At 41.4% G+C, this 25,086-nt stretch overlaps 1 protein-coding gene across 6 annotated transcripts in view; it reads right to left on the bottom strand.

Annotated features, from left to right (window-relative positions):
• Window positions 1–25,086, bottom strand: part of Napepld (N-acyl phosphatidylethanolamine phospholipase D) — a 97,722-nt gene that overhangs the window by 2,133 nt on the left and 70,503 nt on the right. For all 6 annotated transcript variants that reach the window (XM_059257227.1, XM_059257228.1, XM_059257232.1 and 3 more), the window contains 2 exons: window positions 10,446–11,092; window positions 5,677–5,791 (listed from right to left, as the gene is read on the bottom strand). In XM_059257227.1, the coding sequence (XP_059113210.1) occupies window positions 5,677–5,791; window positions 10,446–11,092 (762 nt within the window). The remainder of the gene's footprint in view (window positions 1–5,676; window positions 5,792–10,445; window positions 11,093–25,086) is intronic.

Raw genomic sequence — 25,086 nt, 5'->3', positions numbered from 1 at the left:
TTCTACATTCCTGCTATGGTGCACATGCTCCATACACATACACAATGTAAATTATAAAAGTGCAGATCACTTGAATGTAGAATAAAATTATTTATAAAGAAATTTAAAGTATGAAGGTAAACAATTTCATTAGTTATTTACCTTTTTAAATATTTAAAGGGGCTGTGAGAAATAGCTCATAGGTTAAGAGCATGGCTGCTCTTCTAGAGGACCCAGTTCAATTCCTAGCACCCCATGGCAGTTCACAACTGTTTGTAACTCCAATCCCAGTGAATCAGATGCCCTCTTCTGGATTCCTTGGGCACCAGGCACACATGTGGTAGTACACAGACATACATGCAGGAAAAACACTCAAGCACATAAATAAACAAATTTAAAAAAACCAAACAGAAAATGAGAGAGTCATTGTGATGTGGTAAAAAGAACAAATTAATAAATGTATAGGTACAGCTCCAGAGGTACTAATTAATATTTAATTAAATTAATATTATTTGAATAATAATTTTAATTAATTTTAATAATTAAATACTATTTGTGTTATTTTTTGGAGAATTTCATACAATTTATTTAATCATACTCACTTCCTATTCCCTCCCCCAACTCCTCCCAGGCACATCCGCTCTCCAGGCCCCATTCCAACTTCATCTTTTTTTTTTTTTTCTTATTTCCCTTTGACCTAAATCTCTATGCTGTATAATAGCTTTTTTAAAAAATTCATTCAAAGGTTTTTGTTTTGTTTTTTGTTGTTGTTACCTAATTAGAAAGGCTGTAACATTTGGAAATTTAAAAAAAAAAAAAGTAAATTCTGAACTAATCGTCAATGGGGAGTCTGTCTCCCCCTCTATGAGACCCATCTCCTATGCATCTACAGAGTATGTCAGGCTAGTGAAGAAACAAAAGTCTTTATCCTTGTAATGCAGAGATAGACAGAAAAAGAAATAAGATATCTGAGGAGTCAATATGTTCTGGGAAGAAGAAAGTGCTGGGAATAAGGTTTATTTTAAGTACAATCATCTCAGAGGCCCTTCCACGAAAATACCCTCTAAACACACCCTTGAGGGGCTGAGTTACTCAAGTGATATAGGTGCTCATCAGAGCTGAGGTTTTCACCCCCAGACATGATGCTCCCAGGCTACTTTGAAGATGTGGCAATTTGATTCCAACCGTGAAGGTCTTCTACAGTGCTGAGGACTGTAGGGGACAGTGTGTGGCAGTGAAGGCTGAGCTGTCTGGGAAGGTGGGAGGGAGGGGGAGACAGCTCACATGGAAATGTGACTGGAGAAGAGGATCTGGGCTGGAAAGGTGGAGGGAGAACACAAAGTAGGAATGCTAAGGGGACGTGAGAAAGGAAAGAGTTCTTTCACTAATACCCACTTTATTTTCCCACTGAGTTAAAACTCTAGACACAACTAATAAATCCACAGTAAAGGCTGCCTGCACAGCAATGACACCCTCCCTCCTCAGCAACATACCAGACTGAGTAAAACAGCTAATGAACCAAGGTTAAAGCCAAAAGCATGTTCTAATACCGCTGAGCCATCTGGACAGCCCCAGGCACATCTCTTTCTTAACTGCCCTCAAAATCTGCCCTTGGTGTTTACTGTTTGCTTCTTAATACTGAGTTGTCTAAAATTCTCACTTAACCTGAAATTCTTTTCTGTGGCATAAGATCCCACTTACACATAAGTGGAGGTCTCAAGAGAAACTCAGATTGCCTGGTCAGAGTGCTCGGCTGCACCTCCTTATCGCAGGACTGTGAAGCAGGCAGGACTGCTGCCTGCAGCACTCAGTGCTTACAAGGGGAGACAAAGAGTTAGCGACAGTGAGAAGAGATAACCAATGAGATATAAAAGCCAGGAACATTTCCTGGGGTTGAAAAATACATGTGGGTTTTGTCCTCCTTGCTTATTTCCACAGTTTTGATTACATTTAAAGGATCACTAACAACATTCAACTAACTGCTAAATAACTTAGGTTTTAACTAAGCCTTATTTATGCTGTATTCTTAGAGACAGCCGTTTATTAATGGATGGCAGATAGCCAGAATCTACTGCTTGTCTAATATATATTATACATATATATTGTTATATATCATATAACACATATAGCACAAAAATAAATGTATTTATTTTTAAAATATTTCAAGCCAGGCGGTGGTCGCACACGCCTTTAATCCCAGCACTCAGGAGGCAGAGACAGGCGGATCTCTGTGAGTTCGAGGCCAGCCTGGGCTACAGAGTGAGTTCCAGGAAAGGTACAAAGCTACACAGAGAAACCCTGTCTCAAAAAATCAAAAAAAAATTCAAAATAATGAAATTCTTCCCCATTGAAAAATAGCTCCTTTTGCTAAGTTCTTATCACCCATGTTTTCCAAGGTTTTGGTCAACAAAGTAGATACACAATCAATCTACACTGATAACTTCTTTGCTAGCTCTAACTTTATAGTGTCAGGCATGATGCCATTAAGGACTTAGTATAGTTTTTATAATGTTGTAGGTGGTAGGAGACCTTCTGTCTTTAATCTATCTACATTTTGCAATATCTGAGTTTTTCCATAGGTTAATTCTTGGCTATTCTAACCATCTAGCCTTCGAATTATATAAGAAAAGCTTCTGGGTGACTTAGATATAGTATCTCAGAATCCAAGCACAAAGGAGAAAAAAAATGCTCCACAGTCATGGAAGCAAGCACCTATGGAAAAGCAAGTCAGTAAGTTAGAGAATACAAGTAAGGAACGGGAGAAGAACCCCTGAATTCGAGGTCCATTAAATGCCAGGCAGCCAGCCCTGGACATCTGCATTCCTAAAGGGTCAACTGCCTAACAATCCGCTTTCAACAGAATCTAGTAATGATACAACCCGGTCAGCTAACATGCTAGCTTATGTAATTACAGAATGCTACATCAAAAATAGGGGTTTATTTTAGAAAATTAGCTATTAATAGACACATACCATGCACAAACAGAACTGTAGGGTGCTGTCGAGTTATAGACACCTGTATCCTGCTTATATCATAATGAGCAGCTACTTCAAGTGCTTATACAAAGCACCAAATATTTAGAAACTACAGGCTAAACACGTCTGAAAATCCCATAGACTTTCACACCTTTGTGTTAGTTCAGTAAACTGGTAACTACAAAACAGTCAAAGGAAAGATGAGTCTTTATTAAGAGTCTCAGAAACAAAAAGGATGGAGATACAGCAAGAACAAATCTCCCTTTGATGTTTTGTTTTATTTTGTTTGAGATTTTTGGCACTGACACATCTGCCGTATTCAAGTAGCCCAGGATGGCTTGCCACTACTTGCAGTCTTCCTGCTGCCACCTCCTGAGAGCAATCGGGCATAATTCTTGAAGACTAAACAGTGATGCAGTGGTTTGGATAGAACTGGCCCCCAGAGACTCATGTGTTTGAATGCTTGACCCATTAGGAGGTGTGGCCTGTTGGAGTAGGTATGACACTATGGAGGTGGACTTTGAGGTCTCATATGCTCAAGCAACACCCACTGTGGTACATAGTCTCTTTCTGCTGCCTGCGATCTGCTGTAGAATTCTCAGTTAAGCCTTCTCCAGCACCATGTCTGCCTGTACACCACCACGTTTCCCACCATGACAATAATGGACTAAACCTGTGAAACTGTAAACCAGCCCCAATTAATGCTTCCTTTTACAAACACTTGCATGGTCATGGTATCACTTCACAGCAACAGAAAACCTAACTAAAACAAGTGAAATGGTTCTTTTTGTTTGTTTTTTGAGACAGAGTTTCTCTATGCAGCCATGGCTGTCCTGAAAATCACTCTGTAGACCAAGCTGGCCTCGAACTCACAGAGATCCACCTGCCTCTATTTTCCAAGTGCTGGGATTAAAGGTGTGTGCGTGCCACCACTTCCTGGATGTGAAATGATTCTTGAAGTATGAGGTTTTGATCCTCTCCTAATCTCCCCCATCTAAGGAAAGAGCACTACTGTAGTTAGAGTTTTTTTGTCTGGCCCAAGTTAGGACAAATCTCTCTTACCTGTCAGTCCTGTAGTCACTTAGACCCAACCGAGTAAACACACAGAGATTTATATTGTTTATAAACTGTATGGCCATGGCAGGCTTCTTGTTAACTGTTTTTATATCTTAAATTAACCCATTTTTGTTAATCTATAAGTTGTCACGTGGCTCGTGGCTTACCGGTACCTTACATCTTTTCATGGCGGCGGCTGGCTGCGTTTCTCTCTCACTCAGACTTCCACTTCCCAGAATTCCTTTCCTCCCTGTCCCACCTATACTTCCTCCTGCCTGGCTACTGGCCAATCAGTGTTCCATTCATCAACCAATCAGAGCAACACATTTGACATATAGAACATCCCACAGCACACTACTGTCTGCCCACTCACTCAAGCTGAGTCTTCATGTCTTCCTTTACAAAGGTTTAATAACATACTACTATTCCATCTATGGCACTACAGAAAATACATATGGAACATTCACACATACAGACAGGTAGAGACATCATAAGAAACAGCCATCAAACAGCATATGCAAATTTGACAGTTTGCCCTTTCCCAAGTCCACACATGTACTTCAGATGAGCATGCCTTCCTCCCAGCTCTTTAGATTTTCATTTATTACTCCATCCCACTTCCAGCAGCATGGCTACAGATCTGCTGCATTACTCACGGTTATTTCATAATAAGACAGACATTTTAATTAGGAGATAGGGAAATGAGCACTGCATGTATTAGGTAACTGTGGAACAAACTCTATCTTAGGAAGAGGTCACACCAGAAACAAAGCAGAGTAAGAGGGCCCGGGAGATGGAAGGGTCAACTAGAGCCAAGCAGGGGAAGTTAACTTCTAACCCTTCTCAACATTGCTTGGGCTTAGATCCAGGAGTGAAGAGATGATTTCATTAGACTTCCTGATTCCAGAACCCATGCCAGCAGAGCTTGGGCATCAGTTTCCGAGGAAGAATCAGCTCTTCTGATATAGTCTAAATGTACCATGTTTATATCAGTGTCTGGAGATAACAATCACTGAATGGAAGTGACCTAAATGGGTAAGATATTTCTAGAAAGCCCCACATTCTAGCTCTCTTCTCCCACTACCTTCCACACCACCCACTCTCCTGCTGAACAGACTCCTCCCTTCCCCCATGTCTGCTGCCCCCAGACTATGCTCTACCCTTTCCTCCTCTGGAAATAAGTACCATCCTTAATGCCTGTGGCCAAGTTAAAATCTCCTTCTTCCATGAAGTGATTCCTGATCCCTCCCTGTCTTTGAGACCAATTTATCTGTCCCACATTATAGCACTTCCACCTTCCAGTACACAATGTACGTTCTAGCTTCTACTAGAACATAAGCCATCTGGAGTGTGGAGGCATGATGGTTCATTTTCTACACCACACATAGATTTTGGATAAGCAGATGCTTCATTAACTATGACATCAGCCTAAAAAAAGAGCACACCGTGGGGGTTTTATTCCTACTGTTTTCAAGTATTTTACTAGAAAGTATGCTTTGCCCCTCCAATTTATGTGGTAGTTGTGATAACTGTACAGAGTTTGATTCCACAGTGTGGTCTCTGAAAGCCAGGTCACAGAGATACTAAATCCCACCAAGAGTCAAACACACAATCAAAGCTGAAGTTTATATATGTTTGTTTGTTTGTTTGTTTAAATCAAACTTACCTCATTAGTTAAGGCAAAAGTTCCCCAGTGAATTGCCACAGATCTCTTCGTTTGAACATCAATGTGAATTCTTACAGCATCTTCTGGGTCAACATGCTGGTATTTCATAAACCACCTGATGAAACACAGCTATTGATTAATTCAATTTTTGCAAATAGCCTAAATTCAAATGACTATTTCATCTAATCAACATTTAATAGTCTGCATATCTGGAGAGACAGATGTGCAGTTAAAAGCACGCATTACCTTTGCAGACCTGAGTTCAGTTCCCGGTTCCCACATCAGGCAGTTCACAATTGCCTATAACCCCAGCTCCAGGAGATCCAATGTCCTTGTCTGGCCTGCTTGGGCATTTACACTCACACACACACACACACACACACACACACACACACACACAGAGTTAAAAATAAAATTTAAAACAAAAGGATTCTTCACAGGACTATGAATGTTTGAAAACTCACTGTGGCTATTCTTATGGCCTCTCCCTAGACCTTCATTTGACTTTATGTCAGTATACCTAGGAATTTCACCAAATCAGCCATAATGCAGCAACAAGCAGGAGTGTTGTTTTCAACCACTTTTCAGCCATCAAATTCACATGGAACTCATCCAGAAAATTTATAATAAAAAGTTACTCCATGATGTTGGGACACCAGCATTAGACTTGTGCAGCCAGTCACAGGGAAGAGACACAAGCAGCGATGAATGAGCCAGGCACTAAGTCTTCTATTATGGGCACCCAAACACGTGGCATTCACTCACACAGACACACAAATACCCATAATATTAAAAGTGAAATCTTATGCCAGGCATGGTAGCGCATGCCTTTAATCCCAGCACTTAGGAGGGAGAGGCAGGCAGATCTCTGAGTTGGAGGCCAGCCTGGTCTACAGAGAGAGTTCCAGGATACCCAGAGATACTCAGAGAAATGCTACCTCAAAAAAAAAATCGTAAACAAATAAATAGTAAATAAAATCTCAAAATATATATGTAAACAAATAAACAAGATTCTAAACAGAAGCAAAAACCCATCCACAGTTGGTAAAACCATTTACCTTCCGTCCACTTTTCTCTGGGGGCAAAAAAGCAAAACTCTCATGTGTATAAATTGCTAAAAAATGAGTTTCAAGCTTTATTTCATGTTTATTTTGATTTTTACTGATGCTGTATTTTAAAAATATGACTTATTATTTTACTCTGCAATTTTAGGGATGAATCAAAGAAATATAATAATGGGTAAAGAATTGAAAACCATGTTGGATGGTGATGGTACATGCCTTTAATCCTAGCACTCAGCAGGCAGAGGCAGGCGGACTGCTGTGAGTTCGAGACCAGCATGGTCTACAAATGAGTTCCAGGACAGCCAGGGCTAAAAAAAAACCAAACCAGTTACAATAGAACATACCATAAGGATATCCCACAGGCACGAAAACAAACCAGTCACAATAGAATACACCATAAGGACATCCCACAGGCACGAAAACAAACCAGTCACAATAGAACACACCATAAGGATATCCCACAGGCACTAACTAACCAAATGGAAAGGAAGCCAAGAGTTAGTGTGTAAAGCCGGGTGCTATAGCACACACATCTGTAACCCTTCCCTCCATACATGAGGATCCTAAACTCAAGGCTGGACTACATTATCACGACTTTTTCTCAAAAATAAATAGTGTACAGTGTAAAGTATTCAAAGTTTAAAGATAAGGGGGAAAAGTCCCACTGCCAGTCAAGGTATTTTATTTAAAACACCATAAAACTGAGCAAGTGACTACAGATAGCAAAGTCCTGGAAGACCGACTAACACCTTGGAGCCCCCCAGGCTCCAGAAGGAGAGCCCAAGTCCCGACTTGTGCAGGGGTTGGAAAGCCTTTGGAAAGGTCTCTCAAATCCCTGAGCTTCTATTTCCATGTCTGTGAAGTATAATCATTGATCCAGGCAGTTTGTGAAAACATAGACCCCTCCCAGAAAAATAATTAACAAAACATGACCTTCAGGAAAAAATGAATTATTTTTTATGCAAAGGATGCACACATTTTACTTTCCAAGCCACTGGTTTAGCTGAGGAGAAACACTTTCTTCATATTCTTTGCATCCTAGTCTGCCACTACCTAGCAATGCTAGAAAGACTAAGGGGTATGAGCTGTGCCCAGGTGCTCTGCCCTTCCCAGAACTCATCACCCAGAGTCCATCCATCTACAACAACAAAAGGGTGATTTGACTGTCAGCACGTGCTGGGTCCTCTGGAAACCCCAAAACAAACCCACTGTGCTCAGAACAGACCACAGAAGCAGTGTTCTGCCTATGTCCTGACACTCAGGAGCCAAGGCAGAACGGAAACAGTCTTGGTGTGTCCCCTCGTCTATTAAACAGTCCTTTTGCAAATGCTACTTCTTTTCTAACTTCTGTTTACCTGAAATAAATTTACTTTTTTTTTTTACTCTAGCCATTAAAATGAAAATGTCAGTGCTAAGGCCGACAGACCACTTGACCCAGCTTGTTCAGGGCTCCGGACTCAATCCCCAGCACTGTAAGTGGAAAAGTAAATGCTAAACTCCAGCTACAACATCTGGGGATGAGAGACCCCAGAAGTAGGAATCAAATATTCCCAGCACACAACTGAAAGCCATTTTTCACTACAATTAGCTTACATGTGTACAGGATTCCTAAGTTTATTTTATTTCTAAAACAGCTAGGATTGACAAAACAAAACCAGATCCTACAGTCCATGTGAACTACCACATTTAATGCTCTTAAAGCAAGCCATGGCCCCACCCCTGGCCTCTCCCAGCCGAGAAAGAAGATGGAGGCACTGTAGAGAAGGGGCAAGGCTGTGGGCACGCAGTTTGTGATGTCACCACAGACACAGACATTAAACACGGGATGCCACCCATGAAAGCTTGTTTGTATAACAGTAAAGAGATACTCTTTATGTAGTGAGTAAAAGTCAACACCATTTGAAAATGATTTGTGACCATTTTTTTACAGCCATGTCGGTTGATATTTTCAGGAGTTCCATGAGAACTAGAATAATTTGAATGGAAAAAGTAAAATGTAAACACTAATACTGACTTACAATAATTTCTGTTGTGGTCTGTAATGGTGGTGGCTTTTTGGAACAGATTCTCCTGCCTCAACTTTTCAGTTTTGGGGTTAGAGGCATGTGCTGCCTCATCTGGCAAGTTATCATAGTTTCAATAATTACTAAGAACCCCAAACAGGTAAAAGATTCTAAACCCACCCACAATAAGGAAATAAGTAAAGCTAAATAAATAAATAGAAGAGTAAGGATAAGAAAAATGGTTTAGTGAACTGAAAGGTTAACAGATGAATTTGACAAGGATGGAGATATAGCTCCATGATGCCTCAGGCCCTGGACTCAATCCCCAGTTACAAAAAAGAAAGAAGGAAAACTGATGAATGAATGGAAACAGGGTGAAAACAAAAAACTGGATTTACCCAATCTGTCACCATGTGTACAAACAGCTACGCAAGTAAGTCTAAGCTCTGTTGAGATTATATATACTGTTTGTAGTTGAGATACAATGCTTGTAGGGTTGCCTAATAACACACATGTATATGCATGCTGTGAAAAGTAAAGCAAAACCTGGTATGTATGGTGTGTTCATGTATGTGCACATGTGTATGAGGGCATGTGCAGCCCAGAGGTCAACATCAGGTGTTTCTATCACTCTCCACCCTTTTAAGAAACAAAAATGATCACATTCATTCTTTGCCTGTGACACACACCAGTGGGTGAAGAGAACTTGAGTGTAGGTGGATTCTCTCCTTCAAACCTGAAGGGATCAAACTTGGGTCTGCTTACCCTGAGTAGCAGGTGCCCCGCTACTCCATTTCACCAGCCCTCCACCTTGTTTTAAAGACAGCTTCTCTCACTGAACCTGGACCTCATTGATTGGTTACACTGTCTGACCAGTGAACATCCAGGATCCTCCCATCTGCCTCCCCAGCTCTGGAATTACAGGACTGTGCTGTCAAGCAGGGCTTTTTACTGTGGTTCTAAGGAACCAAACCTGCATCTCCATGCTTGCATAAGCACTTATTTTATTACCAGTAAGCCAACTTCCTAGACCACTTTGTTACAATCCGTTTTGTGAAGCAAACAGTACATCTGTTGGACTGAGTTCACTGAAATCATCTCTCTTCTCCTTAAAAAAAAAAAATAGTATTAAGTAAAACAGACAGTGATTGTGTCTTCTGGGTCTTCGGTGACAGTGTGGCCCTTAACTGCTCTCAAAATAAGTGAGAGCACACGGTGGTGGGAGGGAGAGCCGTGAGGAATGGCATGTCAGGACCAGATTCTTCGTGCTGACTGAAAGTAAGCACATCACACATACTACGGGCCAACTCCTTACTTTCTCGATCTGCTAAACACAGAAGATCTGCAGGACAGGGATTGGAAATTCCCAATCCCAGAGTCAAAGACAGTCATCTGCAGAAGAATCAGCCATGTGAAGAGGAAGACTAAAGGTTGGTTCTAGGTACTGGCTAGTAAGCAGGAAGGTATGTGGGCTCTGGCAACAATCTAGAAATTCTTTTTTTTTTTTTTTTTCCGGGTTAGTTTCAAACTCACAGAGATTAAAAGTGTGAGCCACCACCGCCTAGCTGAATTCTTTACACCTTAATATAAAATTGAATTTGAATCTAACTTCAACCTCCATCAATGTATATCAAGCCCACCACTAAAATCACAAATTATACAGCATCAAGAATCATAACGTGTGAAGTCCACATTTACAAACCTTGGTTCATAAGCTCCAATGGGAATAGCTGCAAGGTCAAAGGGACCAAACCTCTTTCCTATCTCTTCAAAAGCAGGGCAGTAACCAGTATCCCCAGTGAAGAAGAATCGATTCCAGGGCCCCAACACAGACCAGCTGCCCCACAGAACCTTGTTGTCATCCATGAGGGTCCTTTTACACCAGTGTTGGGAAGGCGTGAAGACAAAGGTGACCTTATCATGGCCAGGGACGCAATTCTCCTCCCACCAGTCCAGCTCAATCACGTTCTCACAGCCACATTTCTGCATCCAGTCGAGAAGACCCAAAGGCACAAACCATCTCAACTCACTGCCAAATCGCTCATTCAAAGCGAGGACAGAGCCATAGTCCAGGTGGTCATAGTGGTTGTGACTAATAAGGACAGCATCGATTCGGGGAAGTTCACTTATTGTACACGGGGGACGGCGAAATCGCTTTGGACCCATGTACTGTGAGGGAGAAGCGCGGGAGCTGAACATGGGGTCTGTAAGGAATATGAGCTCATCCATTTCCACCATCAGCGTTGCGTGTCCCAGCCACGTGACTCGTAAGCCAGCCTCTCTCACTCCAGCTTCTTCAGGGTCACTGACAAAATATGGCTTAAGCACAGGGAGTTCTTTGTCAAGTTCCTGTATATATAAAGAGGGAAAAAGCAGTATTTAGGGGGTGGAAAGACATTACATCATCACAGAAAACACTGTGACCTACATTTCAGTGAGGAGCTATTTGGGGATAACTGAAGTCATCCAGTACACCTGCCACTTCTGCGCTTTCCTGAAACAGGTGCACTCGCTTCCTTCTGGATGGGACTTAATCACCACAGGTTAGTAATCAGCTTAGTCCTGAATGCAAGAGGGAAAAGGAAAACCCAGTGTAAAACCCTCGATCCCACTCAGTTTGTATGTTGAAGGCTGTCTTCAGAAATGCTAGCAGCAGACTGTCCTAGACACAGTCTCTCTGCTGCTGTCACCTCACTGAGCTGATGGTGTATTTGCTGCCTAAAGACAGCCTCAGAAGCAGGCCAGTCCTTGGAACTCACAAGGTAAGCAGACAGCAACTGACATTTAACCCTTGTATTTTATATACCTTCCTTTCTGAGCACATAAAATTCAAAGCACAACACTGTGATGATTCCTGGGGGCGGATCATATTCATAAATGGTTCTCCTCATTCTTTACCTTTACAAGGCAGGCTGACACAAGAGGGCAAAGGCAGGAGACAACGGTGAAGGAAAGCTACGAAGCCACTGAGAGTCTGAATGAGAAGACCTGGCCAGGAAAGGAAAGGCAGAGGATCGCAGTGATGGCTCTTAAGCCCTCCAAGCTCAAGTTCCCATCTGGAAGATGGGTATAACAATCTGCATTGCCATGAGAACTAAGCTAGAAGTGGCTAGCTCACAATACATGCTCTATAAGTATTCCAATGAAGACAGCATGTCCCAACCCTGATGACCAAGCATGCACCAGGCTTGTCAATTTCTTGTATTTCTGCACAGCCAGTAACCTACACTTAAAATCCTAAGCAGTAGCTAGACACATCAAAGTACTCATGACTGTTCAGCTGTCTCCGTGCCCACTCCAACCATACACAAGAGTCATAACAGTCCTCAACAGTATACCAAGACAGACATGGTAGGTAGCATTTATAATCTCAGCACTTGGGAAGCTGAGGAAGAAAGACCAAGAGTTCAAGGCTAGCCTGGGTTTATATAGTAAGATCTGCCTATAAATAAATAATCCAACAAAAACAGTGTGCCTATGGTTAAGATATAACTCCTTCCCTGCTGTAAAGTGTTCACTGCTCTCTACTCCCTGACAAACCCCATCTCATCCCCTTGCCCAACAGTAAGCTGCCCATGGGATGCCCAGTCCTCTCCAGCTGTGCTTCACGCTATTGACTCCCATACACACACTCTCTATCCCATACTCAGGAAAATACTTCCCATTCCTGGACTGAGTTTCAGAACTCTGCATGATTCTGACACAATTTTCAGATTGCCTTCACCCTCTCAGACCTTGGAGACTATAATTAAATTGTGCATCCTCCAGGGGGCCACCCCTAAGTCTCTGCAGATGGAATCCCTCCCTACAACCCCTGGACATGTATGCTTCTATGAACACAAGGCTCCCATAGGTATTCTTGTCTAAATGTAGACTATATCTCTTGTCTTATGCAACCTGGAATCATTCTAAGTGCCTTGCTCAGTGATTGCAACTGAGGACATGATCAATAAAAAATTTTGGATAAATTAATAAACAAATGATGTTAGGTTTTTTTTTTTCAATCAATTCTCAAATTTTACAATTAGGGTTAGAAAAAAAGTCACATTGTAAATTTACCAAGAATTAAGAAGGAAGAAAATTAAAAAGATAAAGTGGAGGCAAAAGAAGAAGAGAAGTAGGGCGCTCGAGAGATGGCTCAGCAGTTAAGGGCACTTGCTGGTCTTTCAGAGGACCTGGGTTCTATTCCCAGTGCCCACATTAGGCTGCTCACAACCACCCACAACTCCAGGATACCCTCTTCTAGCTTCTTCAGGCACTTACAAGCATGTGGTCCACATACTCAGGCACAAACATTCACATAAAATAAACAAGGTTTTTAAGAAAGGAAAGAAATGAACGTAAATTTAACATAATATAATTATGTGTGAGGCATAATACTAGTCATACAACAATAATGATGACAAAATATCATATATCAAGTACTTTACTAAAATATAGCATAAAACAGCACTAGCAATAGCTACCATTTATATAGATTTTGCCATTTGGACATTTGTACTAATTCACAAAAAATTTTTAGATTTAACACAGATCAAAACACCAAAGGTAAAAACTCCTTCCATCTTACAGATGAAAAAGCAAAGAGTTATACAGAGTTACCCTTACACAAGTCAGCCAGCTGGTCTCTTGTAGCTAGAGTTTTCCTGCCTGGCCCACAGTCAGGACAAATCTCTCTTACCCGCCAGTTCCACAGCCGCTCAGACCCAACCAAGTAAACACAGAGACTTATATTGCTTACAAACTGTATGGCCATGGCAGGCTTCTTGCTAACTGTTCTTATATCTTAAATTAACCCATTTCTATTCATCTATAAGTTGCCACATGGCTTGTGGCTTACCAGTATCTTACATGTTGGTACTCATGGTGGTGGCTGGCAGCGTCTCCTCCTCTCCGCCTTCCTGTTCCCAGAATTCTCCTCTCTGCTAGTCTCGCCTATACTTCCTGCCTGGCTACTGGCCAATCAGTGTTTTATTTATCAATCAATCATCCACAGCACTTCCCCCTTTTCTTTTTTCAAAAAGGAAGGTTTTAACTTTCACATAGTAAAATTACAGATAACAAAACAATTATCAAGTAAGAATTATAGTTACACAATCTAGTCTATTTATAATAACTAATCCATTTGTATTTGGCAAAATTAAAGAAGATATCCTATCTATCTTATATTTGTGAGTCTAAGGTAAAAGGCTGAGTCAGAGAGACGCTGCCAGCCGCTGCCATGACAAGCAAGATGTAAGGTACCGAAAGGCAATGAGCTATGTGGCAACTTATAGACCAATAGACATGGGTTAATTTAAGATAAAAGAATTAGATAACAAAAAGCCTGCCACGGCCATACAGTTTGTAAGCAATATAAGTCTCTGTGTATTTACTCGGTTGGGTCTGAGAGGCTGTGGGGCTGATGGGTGACAGAGATTTGTCCTGACCGAGGGCCAGGCAGGACTGGAGAAAACTCCAGCTACAGTCTCTATTTTTACATGCTTGCCTTCTCCAACCAACATATGTACTCTCAATTAACTCAGTGTGTGTGGTGCTGAAGATTAAATTCAGGGCTTCATGCATGTCAAGCATGTGGCCAACTACTAAGCTACCCGCCCCAGTCCATACTTACCTTTGTAAAGTAAGAGCTTGGGGAACAAGTATGGAGAATAAGGGAAGATACATCACAAAAATACAAAAACACTGGGGATGGTGGGTATGTTTGTTATCTTTATAGTAGTGATCTACTCTGCATGTGTCAATGTTAAAATAAAACTCATCAAATTATACACTTTAAATATTTGGAACTTATGTTAACAAAACTATTTTGAAATGTTTAAGCAGAACCACATTAAACAGTGTGTCAATTGAAATACCTGGAAAATAATAATCACTGAAAATGAAAATGAATGCACTTTGGTTTTTCTCTAAGTTTAAAGGCCACCTGAAGCTTGACATTTAGCATTATCTGAATGGCTATTGGGGGATCAAGCCCACAACTGAGCATTGTTAGCAGCATCAAATTAATCGCCAAGGTTATGAAGACAACAATATAGATTAATTGTTCCAGGGAGCAGAGGAAGGTAAAAGAATCAGGGTTGTGATGACTGAAGGACATGGGTCTTATATTTGGAAGTAACAGAAATGATTGTGTGGAGTTGCACATGTCTGTAAATATACTAAAAAACACTAAATTGTATGCTTAATGGATCAATTATATAGTGAGAGGGCCCGGAAAATATCATGACAGCCTGTCCTAATAACTCAATTAAGAACTAAGCCTTAGATCTTGCCCCTGACTTCCCTTCTGGACCACAGCTTCCATCTTGCCCCGGACTTCCCTTCTGGAGCACAGCTCCCATCCTGCCCCGGACTTCCCTTCTGGAGGAGAAAGAGAGAGAGAGAGAGAGAGAGAGAAAGAGAGAGAGAGAGAGAGAGAGAGAGAGAGAGAGAAGAGCTCCCATCCTGCCCCGACTTCCTTTCTGGACAAGAGCTCCCATCCTGCCCCGGACTTCCAATTTGGACAAGAGAGCTCCCATCTGGACAAGAGAGAGAGACTTCCTGAATCTGCCAGCTCTGTCTGAACCAAGTGTGCAAATAAGGCCAAAAACGAACCACAAGGAGATGGGCAGACGTCAAGGCAGAAACACATACAACAAAATGAATAGCCATACAGCATCACCAGGCCCTAGCCCTCCTCCAACACCTAGACCTGAACATCAGAAATTGGAAGAAGCAGAAGAAAATAGCCTTATGAATGACATCATGAAGAAGCTAGAGGCTTGTGTAGAGGAAAAGACAAAAAAAATGTGAAGAACGCTGTAAACAACTAGAGGAAAGGGCAAACAAATTAGAAGAAATCAATAAAGTCCTGGAAGAAAACAATAAAGTACTGAAAGAAAATCAAGAAAAATCAATGAAACAAATGAAGGAAACAGTCCAAGACCTGAAAAGGGAAATAGAAAAAATGAAGAAGACACAAACAGAGGGAATGCTGGAAATAGAAAATCTGAGAAAACAATTGGGAACTTCAGATGCAAGTATAATCAACAGAATGCAAGAGATGGAAGAGAGGATCTCTAGCGTTGAAGATACAGTAGAAGAAATAGATTCATCAGTCAAAGAAAACACTAAAGCCAACAAAGTCATGAACCAAAATGTCCAAGAAATTTGGGACACCATGAAAAGACCAAACCTACGAATAATAGGGGTAGAAGAAGGAGAAGAATACCAACTCAAGGGCACAGAAAATATATTCAACAAGATCATAGAAGAAAACTTTCCCAACTTAAAGAAGGAAATGCCTATGAAGATACAAGAAGCCTATAGAACACCAAACAGACTAGACCCCCCAAAAAAGTCCCCTCGCCACATAATAATTAAACAACTAAACGTACAGAATAAAGAAAGAATATTAAGAGCAGCAAAGGAAAAAGGCCAAGTGACATATAAAGGCAAACCTATCAGAATAACACCCGATTTCTCAATGGAGACTTTGAAAGCCAGAAGGACCTGGACAGATGTAATGCAGGCACCAAGAGACCATGGATGTCAGCCTAGACTAATATACCCAGCAAAACTTTCAATCATCATAGATGGAGTGAACAAGACATTCCATGACAAAGCCAGATTTAAACAATATTTATCCACAAACCCAGCCCTACAGAAAGCACTAAAAGGAAAATTCCAACCTAAGGAAGTCAGATACACCCTTGAAAACACAAGCAATAGATAAAGCCACAGCAGTAAACCCCAACGAAGAGAAGTACACACACATCACCACCAAAAAATAACAGGAATGAAAAATCACTGGTCATTAATATCCCTCAACATCAATGGACTTAATTCACCTATAAAAAGACATAAGCTTACAGAATGGATACAAAAGCAGGACCCATCTTTCTGCTGCATACAAGAAACACATCTCAAATTCAAAGGTAGACACTACCTAAAAATAAAAGGCTGGGAAAAGACTTTCCAATCAAACGGTCTTAAGAAACAAGCGGGTGTAGCCATCCTGATATCCAGCAAAATAGACTTCAAACTAAAATCAATCAAAAGAGATCAAGAAGGGCATTACATACTCATCACAGGAAAGATCCACCAAGATGAAGTCTCAATTCTGAACATTTATGCCCCAAACACAAGGGCACCCACATATGTAAAAGAAACATTACTAAAGCTTAAATCACATATAAAACCCCACACATTAATAGTGGGAGACCTCAACACCCCACTTTCACCACTGGACAGATCTCCCAAATTGAAACTTAACAGAGAAATAAAGGACTTAACTGATGTCATGACTCAAATGGACTTAATCGATATCTACAGAACATTCCACCCTAACAAAAAAGAATATACCTTCTTCTCAGCACCCCATGGAACCTTCTCTAAAATCGAACACATACTTGGTCACAAAACAAATCTCAACAGATACAAAACAATTGGAATAACCACCTGTATTCTATCAGACCACCATGGTCTAAAGTTGGATTTCAACAACAACAAAAACTACAGAAAACCTACAATCTCATGGAAACTGAATAATACCCAACTGAATCACCAATGGGTTAAGGAAGAAATAAAGAAAGAAATTAAAGACTTCCTAGAGATCAACGAAAATGAAGACACCACATACCCAAACCTATGGGACACTATGAAAGCAGTACTAAGAGGGAAATTCATAGCACTAAATGCCCACATGAATAAGCTGGAGAAATCTCACACTAGTGACTTAACAGCACACCTGAAAGCTCTAGAACAAGAAGAAGCAAAGTCTCCCAGGAAAAATAGATGCCAGGAAATTATCAAATTGAGAGCTGAAATCAATAAAATAGAAACAAAGAGAACAATACAAAAAATTAATGAAACAAAGAGTTGGTTCTTTGAGAAAATCAACAAGATAGACAAGCCCTTATCCAAACTAACCAAAAGACAGAGAGAGAGCATCCAAATCAACAAAATCAGAAATGAAAAGGGGGACATAACAACAGACATTGAGGAAATCCAGAGAATCATCAGGTCATACTTCAAAAACCTCTATTCCACAAAACTGGAAAACCTAAAAGAAATGGATAATTTTCTGGATAGGTACCACATACCTAAATTAAATCAAGACCAGATAAACTATTTAAATAGTCCAATAACCCCTAATGAAATAGAAACAGTCATTAAAAGTCTCCCAACCAAAAAAAGCCCAGGACCAGATGGTTTCAGTGCAGAATTCTACCAGATCTTCAAAGAAGAGTTAATACCAATACTCTCTAAATTGTTCCACACAATAGAAACAGAAGGAACATTACCAAACTCCTTCTATGAGGCTAAAATTACCCTGATTCCTAAACCAAACAAGAATACAACAAAGAAAGAGAACTACAGACCGATCTCCCTCATGAACATTGATGCAAAAACACTCAATAAAATACTGGCAAACAGACTCCAAGAACACATCAAAACAATTATCCACCATGATCAAGTAGGATTCATTCCAGGGATGCAAGGACGATTCAACATACAAAAGTCTGTCAATGTAATACACCATATAAACAAACTGAAAGAAAAAAACCACATGATCATCTCACTAGATGCTGAAAAGGCATTTGACAAAATCCAACACCCCTTCATGATAAAGGTCTTGGAGCGATCAGGAATACAGGGAACATACCTAAACATAATAAAGGCAATTTACAGCAAGCCAACAGCCAACATCAAATTAAATGGAGAGAAACTCAAAGCAATTCCACTAAAATCAGGAACGAGGCAAGGCTGTCCACTCTCCCCATACTTATTCAATATAGTACTTGAAGTTCTAGCCAGAGCAATAAGACAACATAAGGAGATTAAGGGGATACAAATTGGAAAGGAAGAAGTCAAGCTTTCCCTATTTGCAGATGACATGATAGTATACTTGAGCAACCCCCAAGATTCCACCAAGGAACTGATACAGCTTATAAACACCTTCAGCAACATAGCAGGATACAAGATCAACTCAAAAAAATCAGTAGCCCTCCTATATACAATGGACAAAGAAGCGGAGAAGGAAATCAGAGATACATCACCCTTTACTATAGCCACAAATGACATAAAATACCTTGGGGTAACACTAACCAAGCAAGTGAAGGACCTATATGACAAGAACTTTAAGTCCCTGAAAAAAGAAATTGAAGAAGATGTCAGAAAATGGAAAGATCTCCCATGCTCATGGATAGGCAGGACTAACATAGTAAAAATGGCAATCTTACCAAAAGCAATCTACAGATTCAATGCAATCCCCATCAAAATACCAACACAATTCTTCACAGACCTGGAAAGAATAATACTCAACTTCATATGGAAAAACAAAAAACCCAGGATAGCCAAAAGAATCCTGTACAATAACACAACCTCTGGAGGCATCACGATCCCTGACTTCAAGCTGTACTATAGAGCTAAAGTAATAAAAACAGCTTGGTACTGGCATAAAAACCGACATGTGGACCAATGGAATCGAATTGAAGACCCTGACATTAATCCGCACACCTATGAACATATAATTTTTGACAAAGGAGCCAAAAGTGCACAATGGAAAAAAGAAAGCATCTTCAACAAATGGTGCTGGCAAAACTGGATATCAACATGTAGAAGGCTGCAAATAGATCCATATCTATCACCGTGCACAAAACTTAAGTCCAAGTGGATCAAGGACCTCAACATAAATCCAGCTACTCTGAACCTGCTAGAAGAGAAAGTAGGAAGTAGTCTTGAACGCATTGGCATAGGAGACCACTTCCTAAATAGAACACCAGTAGCACAGACACTGAGAGAAACAATCAATCAATGGGACCTCTGGAAACTGAGAAGCTTTTGTAGAGCAAAGGATACGGTCAACAAGGCAAAGCGACAGCCTACAGAATGGGAAAAGATCTTCACCAACCCCACATCTGACAGAGGACTGATATCCAGAATATATAAGGAACTCAAGAAATTAGACATCAAAATGCCCAACAGTCCAATTAAGAAATGGGCTATAGAACTAAACAGAGAATTCTCAACAGAGGAAACTCAAATGGCTCAAAGACATTTAAGGAATTGCTCAACATCCCTAATCATCAGGGAAATGCACATCAAAACAACTCTGAGATACCACCTTACGCCTGTCAGAATGGCTAAGATCAAAAACACTGAAGACACCTTAGGCTGGAGAGGATGTGGAGCTAGGGGAACTCTCCTCCACTGCTGGTGGGAATGCAAGCTTGTACAACCACTTTGGAAATCAATATGGCGCTTTCTTAGAAACTTGGGAATCCATCTCCCCCAAGATCCAGCTATACCACTCTTGGGCATATACCCAAGGAATGCTCAACCACACCACAAGAGCACTTGTTCAGCTATGTTCATATCAGCATTGTTTGTAATAGCCAGAACATGGAAACAACCTAGATGCCCTTCAACTGAAGAATGGATAAACAATATGTGGTACATATACACAATGGAATACTACTCAGCAGAGAAAAACAATGACATCATGAAATTTGCAGACAAATGGATGGATCTAGAAAAAATCATCCTGAGTGAGGTAACCCAGACTCAGAAAGACAAACATGGTATGTACTCACTCATAGGAGGATACTAGATGTGGAACAAGGATGACTGGACTTCTACTCACATCACCAGGGAGGCTACCTCGAAAACAGGACCCCAAGAAAGACACGGGGATCGCCCAATGACAGAGAAATGGAATGAGATCTACATGAACAGCCTGGACATGAGTGGGGGTAGTGAAGGGCGAGGGTCGAGGGAAAGAGAGCTTGGGGGAGCAGGAGATCCCAGCTGGATCAACAACAGAGAGGGAGAACAAGGAATAGGAGACCATGGTAAATGAAGACCACATGAGAATAGGAAGAAGCAAAGTGCTAGAGAGGCCCACAGAAATCCACAAAGATACCCCCACAACAGACTGCTGGCAATGGTCGAGAGACAGCCCGAACTGACCTACTCTGGTGATGGGATGGCCAAACACCCTAATTGTCGAGCTAGAAACCTCATCCAACTACTGAGGGATCTGGATGCAGAGGTCCATGGCTAGGCCCCCGGTGGATCTCTGGGAGTCCAATTAGCAAGAATGAGGAGGGTTTATATGAGCGAGAATTGTTGAGACCAAGGTTGGATAAAACACAGGGACAAATAACCAAACGAACGGAAACACATGAAATATGAACCAATGGCTGAGGGGTCACCAACTGGATCAGGCCCTCTGAGTGGGTGAGACAGTTGATTGGCCCGATCTGTTTGGGAGGCATCCAGGCAGTGGGACTGGGTCCTGTGCTCATTGCATGAGTTGGCTGTTTGAAACCTGGGGCCTATGCAGGATCGCTTGGCTTGGCCTGGGAGGAGGGGACTGGACCTACCTGGACTGAGTCTACCAGGTTGATCTCAGTTTGCGGGGGAGGCTTTGCCCTGGAGGAAATGGGAATGGGGGGCGGGCTGGGGGGAAAGTGAGGGGGGCGGGAGGGGGGAAAACAAGGGAATCCGTGGCTGATATGTAGAACTGAATTGTATTGCAAAATAAAAAATTAAAAAAAAAAAAAAAAAAGAACTAAGCCTTAGTTCCTGCCTCTTGAAGCAGTTTCTTAGGAAGCCATGAACAAAAGACAATCAATCTTCAACGACCTTGACAGCAGGCACAAGGGAGATAGCACATACCAAGCCTGGACCACTGAGTCAGCCCCACAGTCAGCAGCTCAAGGTAATAACCAAATAAGGACAAAGCCTGGGACTTGTCCAAGCTTGCCCAAAAATGGAAAAGCTATAGCCTTAATTAGCCCAATTAGCCCTAGCCAATTAGAATGTACTAATATGACTGCCACTTGCTTAAGCCAATCATATCCAAGATGGCCTAACTGCCCTACAAACTCTCCTTAGCTCTTCTTAAAAGGAGCTTGTGAGCTTTTGCCTTTGTGTAGGATGGTCAGGCCCAGCATGCCAGAATACTAAATGCTCTTGCTGATTGTATATGTGGATTGTGGTCTTTTGTGGGATTTCTCCAGGACTCTAACATCTAATATGCAAAGTGTTGCCAATAAAGCTTTTTGGGTGGTGCATGCCTTTAATCCTAGCACTTAGGAGGCAAAGGCAGGAAGATATCTGGGAGTTCGAGGTTAGCATGGTCTACAGAGTAAGTTCTAGGATAGCCAGGACCACACAGAGAAACCCTGTCTACAAAACAAAACAAAACAAACAAAAGATAGTGACTTGAGATCTGAACACTTTTCTTTGTTGTGGTGGCTTGAATGAAATGTCACCCATAGGTTCAGGTATCTGAACACTTGTTTCCCAGATGGTGGCACTATTTGGGTAGGTTTAGGGGATGTGGCCTTGCTGGAGGGAGTGTGTCTCTGGAGGTGGGCTTTGAGGTTTCAAAGTCAGGCATTCCTAGTTCTCTCTCTCTGCTTCCTGCCTGCAGTTGACAATGTGAGCTCTCAGGTGTTCCTGCGGCCATGCCTGCCTGCGACCATGCTTCTCCACTATGACAGAACCTCTGAAACCACAGGCCCAAACAAACCTGTCCTTGTGTAAGCTGCCTGTTCCTGGTGCTGTATCACAGCAAAACAGCAGCTGACACATCTGTGTTCCCTTCTGCATGCTCTGCTTCTTCGCACTACAAAGTGAGCTTATCTTCATGGATTTACTCTTTGGTAGCTTCTTCAGGAACTCAAACAACATAACCTACTACTGAACAACAAAAAAGAAAAACATCAGGGATTTGGGGAGAAAACTGCATTGGTAAAGCACCTGCTACAAAATTGTGAAATCTGAGTTCAGATCCCACCATCCACAAGGAAGTTGGGCATGGCATATCTGTAACCCCAGCACTACACGGGAGAAAGGAGGATTCCTGAAACGCACTGGCCAGCCAGCCTACCCAAAGCAGGCTCAAGGATAGATAAAAACTAAGGCAGATACCCAATGTCAACCTCCGGCCTCCACACACATATGCATATATGCAGATATACAGGTACAGTCATGTGACACAGAAAAGGAAGGAATGGTTTATAAACGTTCTATCCCAATCACCAGAGTTTGAAAAAGCATATGGAAGAGGAGAGAGAGAGGAAAGGGATTCTTCATTTCTTAAAGAAAGTAAGGTTTGTTTGTTGGTTTGTTTGTTTGTTTGGCTAGATTACGATTGTCTTGGCTAAACTTCCTTCATGAAAACTGCAAAAGGAAAAATCATAAGGCCCATAATTAAAAAGCAGATTAGTTAATGCTTTGCTTTTCTTGAGAAAAGGGAAAAATCCAAATGTTTGCTGTGCCAGGTTATGTTCGTCTTCAGTGAGTTGATGCTGAGTACACTGTCTTTCTTACTGCCGTGACAAAACACCATGACCAAAGCAACTTAAAGAAGGAAGAGTTTATTGGACTTGCAGTGTTCAGAGGATGAGTCCATGACCATCATGGAGAGCATGGCAGCAGATAGGCAGGAGTGACATCAGAGCAGTAACTGAGAGTTTACATCCTGATCAGCAAGAATAAGACAGAAAGAGATGGAGAAATAACTGGAAATGGCTAAGCTTTTGAAACCTCAAAGCTCTCCTCCAGTGACACACCTCCTCCAACAAGGCCATAACTCCCACTCCTTCCCAAACAGTTCCTGCTGTGGGATAATGCTCTTGTACATTATAAAGATTTGTCACTCGAACTGGTTTAATAAAATGCTAATTGGCCAGTAGCCAGACAGGAAGTACAGGTGGGGCAACCAAACTAAGAATGCTGGGAAGAGGAAAGGTTGAGTCAGGAGTCACCAGCCAGACACAGAGAAAGCAAGATGAAAATGCCACACTGAGAAAAGGTACCAAGGTATGTGGATAAACATAGATAAGAATTATGGGTTAATTTAAGTATAAGAGCTAGTTAGTAATAAGCTTGAGCTACCAGCTGAGCATTTATAAGTAATATAAGCCTCTGCGTGATTATTTGGAAGCTCACTGTGGGGCAGGGCAGGACACAGAAAAGCTTCTCACTTCAAGTTCCACTAACTGGGGACAAAGCATTCAAATATATTGAACCTATGGGAGCTATTCTCATTCAAACCAGCACATACACTATGTGAGTTAATACTGTAACAAGTATTTCTGTCATCTTAGTGGTAAACAGACCACAGCAGAGAGGGGAACTAAACTTGCAGCTCATACAACAGATAGGTGCTCTACTAAAGCAGTCAGGTCTTCCTCACTTAAGTCACTTCTTTTCACTAAACCTTTACCTCCTTGGAATAAATTATATTAACTCACATTAAAAGTAAATAAAATGTTACACTGAAATTGTGCTTTCAGGCCAAATTATCTACTCTCCCATACTCCCCAAGACTACAACATAGTTGTTGTGAGATCTACAGATGTCTTTGATCCTGGGCAGTGGCAGTAAGCTGCAGGTTGTTTCGAAAGGAATACAAATCACCCAGTGATTTGGTGATTGTTGGTGAAAGAAAATATTGTTCTCATCATCCTCTTTCATGGGAACCTTCTATAATCCAAAATACTTTTTAGACCATGTACCATTTTAAACATCCTGGCCAAATCCTATTATAAGCAACTCTTGGGAGCCACAGTCTTTGGTTGTACTGGAATTTTGGTTTTTTTTCTTTACCCATTGAATATAGAGGCTACCTAGTGATGTTGGAACAGAAAGATGGAGTTTTCCAGTGAGTAGATAAAGAAATTTCCTACAACTGAAGAAAGTATATTTTCAGACTGAAAACACCTACTAGGTGCTGACTACAGGATTAAATAAAAACCAGATGCCATGGTGAAATTAGAAAATAGGTACCAAAGAGATGGTTGGGTTTGCTCAGTTTGGGAGTTTTCAATCATGGTCAAGTATCTCTGTTGCTCTGGGGTCTGTAGGGGGCAGCACATCATGGCAGGGAACTTATAATACAGCAAGGCCCTTACCTCCCTGCCCAGAAAGGAAAATGAGGAGAAAAGGATGAGAGTCCCACTATTACTTCAAGGGCACGCCAGCAATGGGCAGAAGACCTTCCCACTCAGCCCTACCTCTGAATGTTTCTACCGCTTCCCATAGCATCAGGCTGAGGAATAAATCTTTAACACATGAGCTATGGGGGTCAAGTGAAATTTAAACCACAGCAGAGTATCTCAGGGGACTGCAATACAAATAAGGTCACACAGTCAGTGAAAAGCATAAAATTGGTTCCCAAACTCCTGCAGTCCCACTTTTTTAGCCATGCTGGGGCAGCCTGTTCTCCAATTTGACAGCCTCCTCTAACTAATGACACTCAAGAAGTGTCTGTCTCCCTCTGTTGGGGAATATTATTTTAAGTTGTGTTACTTTTGTTTATGTTGCATTTGTTTAACTTTGTG

This window comes from Peromyscus eremicus, chromosome 3 (assembly GCF_949786415.1).
Source record: "Peromyscus eremicus chromosome 3, PerEre_H2_v1, whole genome shotgun sequence".
In the NCBI taxonomy this organism is placed as follows: domain Eukaryota; kingdom Metazoa; phylum Chordata; class Mammalia; order Rodentia; family Cricetidae; genus Peromyscus; species Peromyscus eremicus.
Note: the sequence above shows the minus strand (reverse complement) of the source record. Positions and strands in the feature narration are given on the sequence as shown.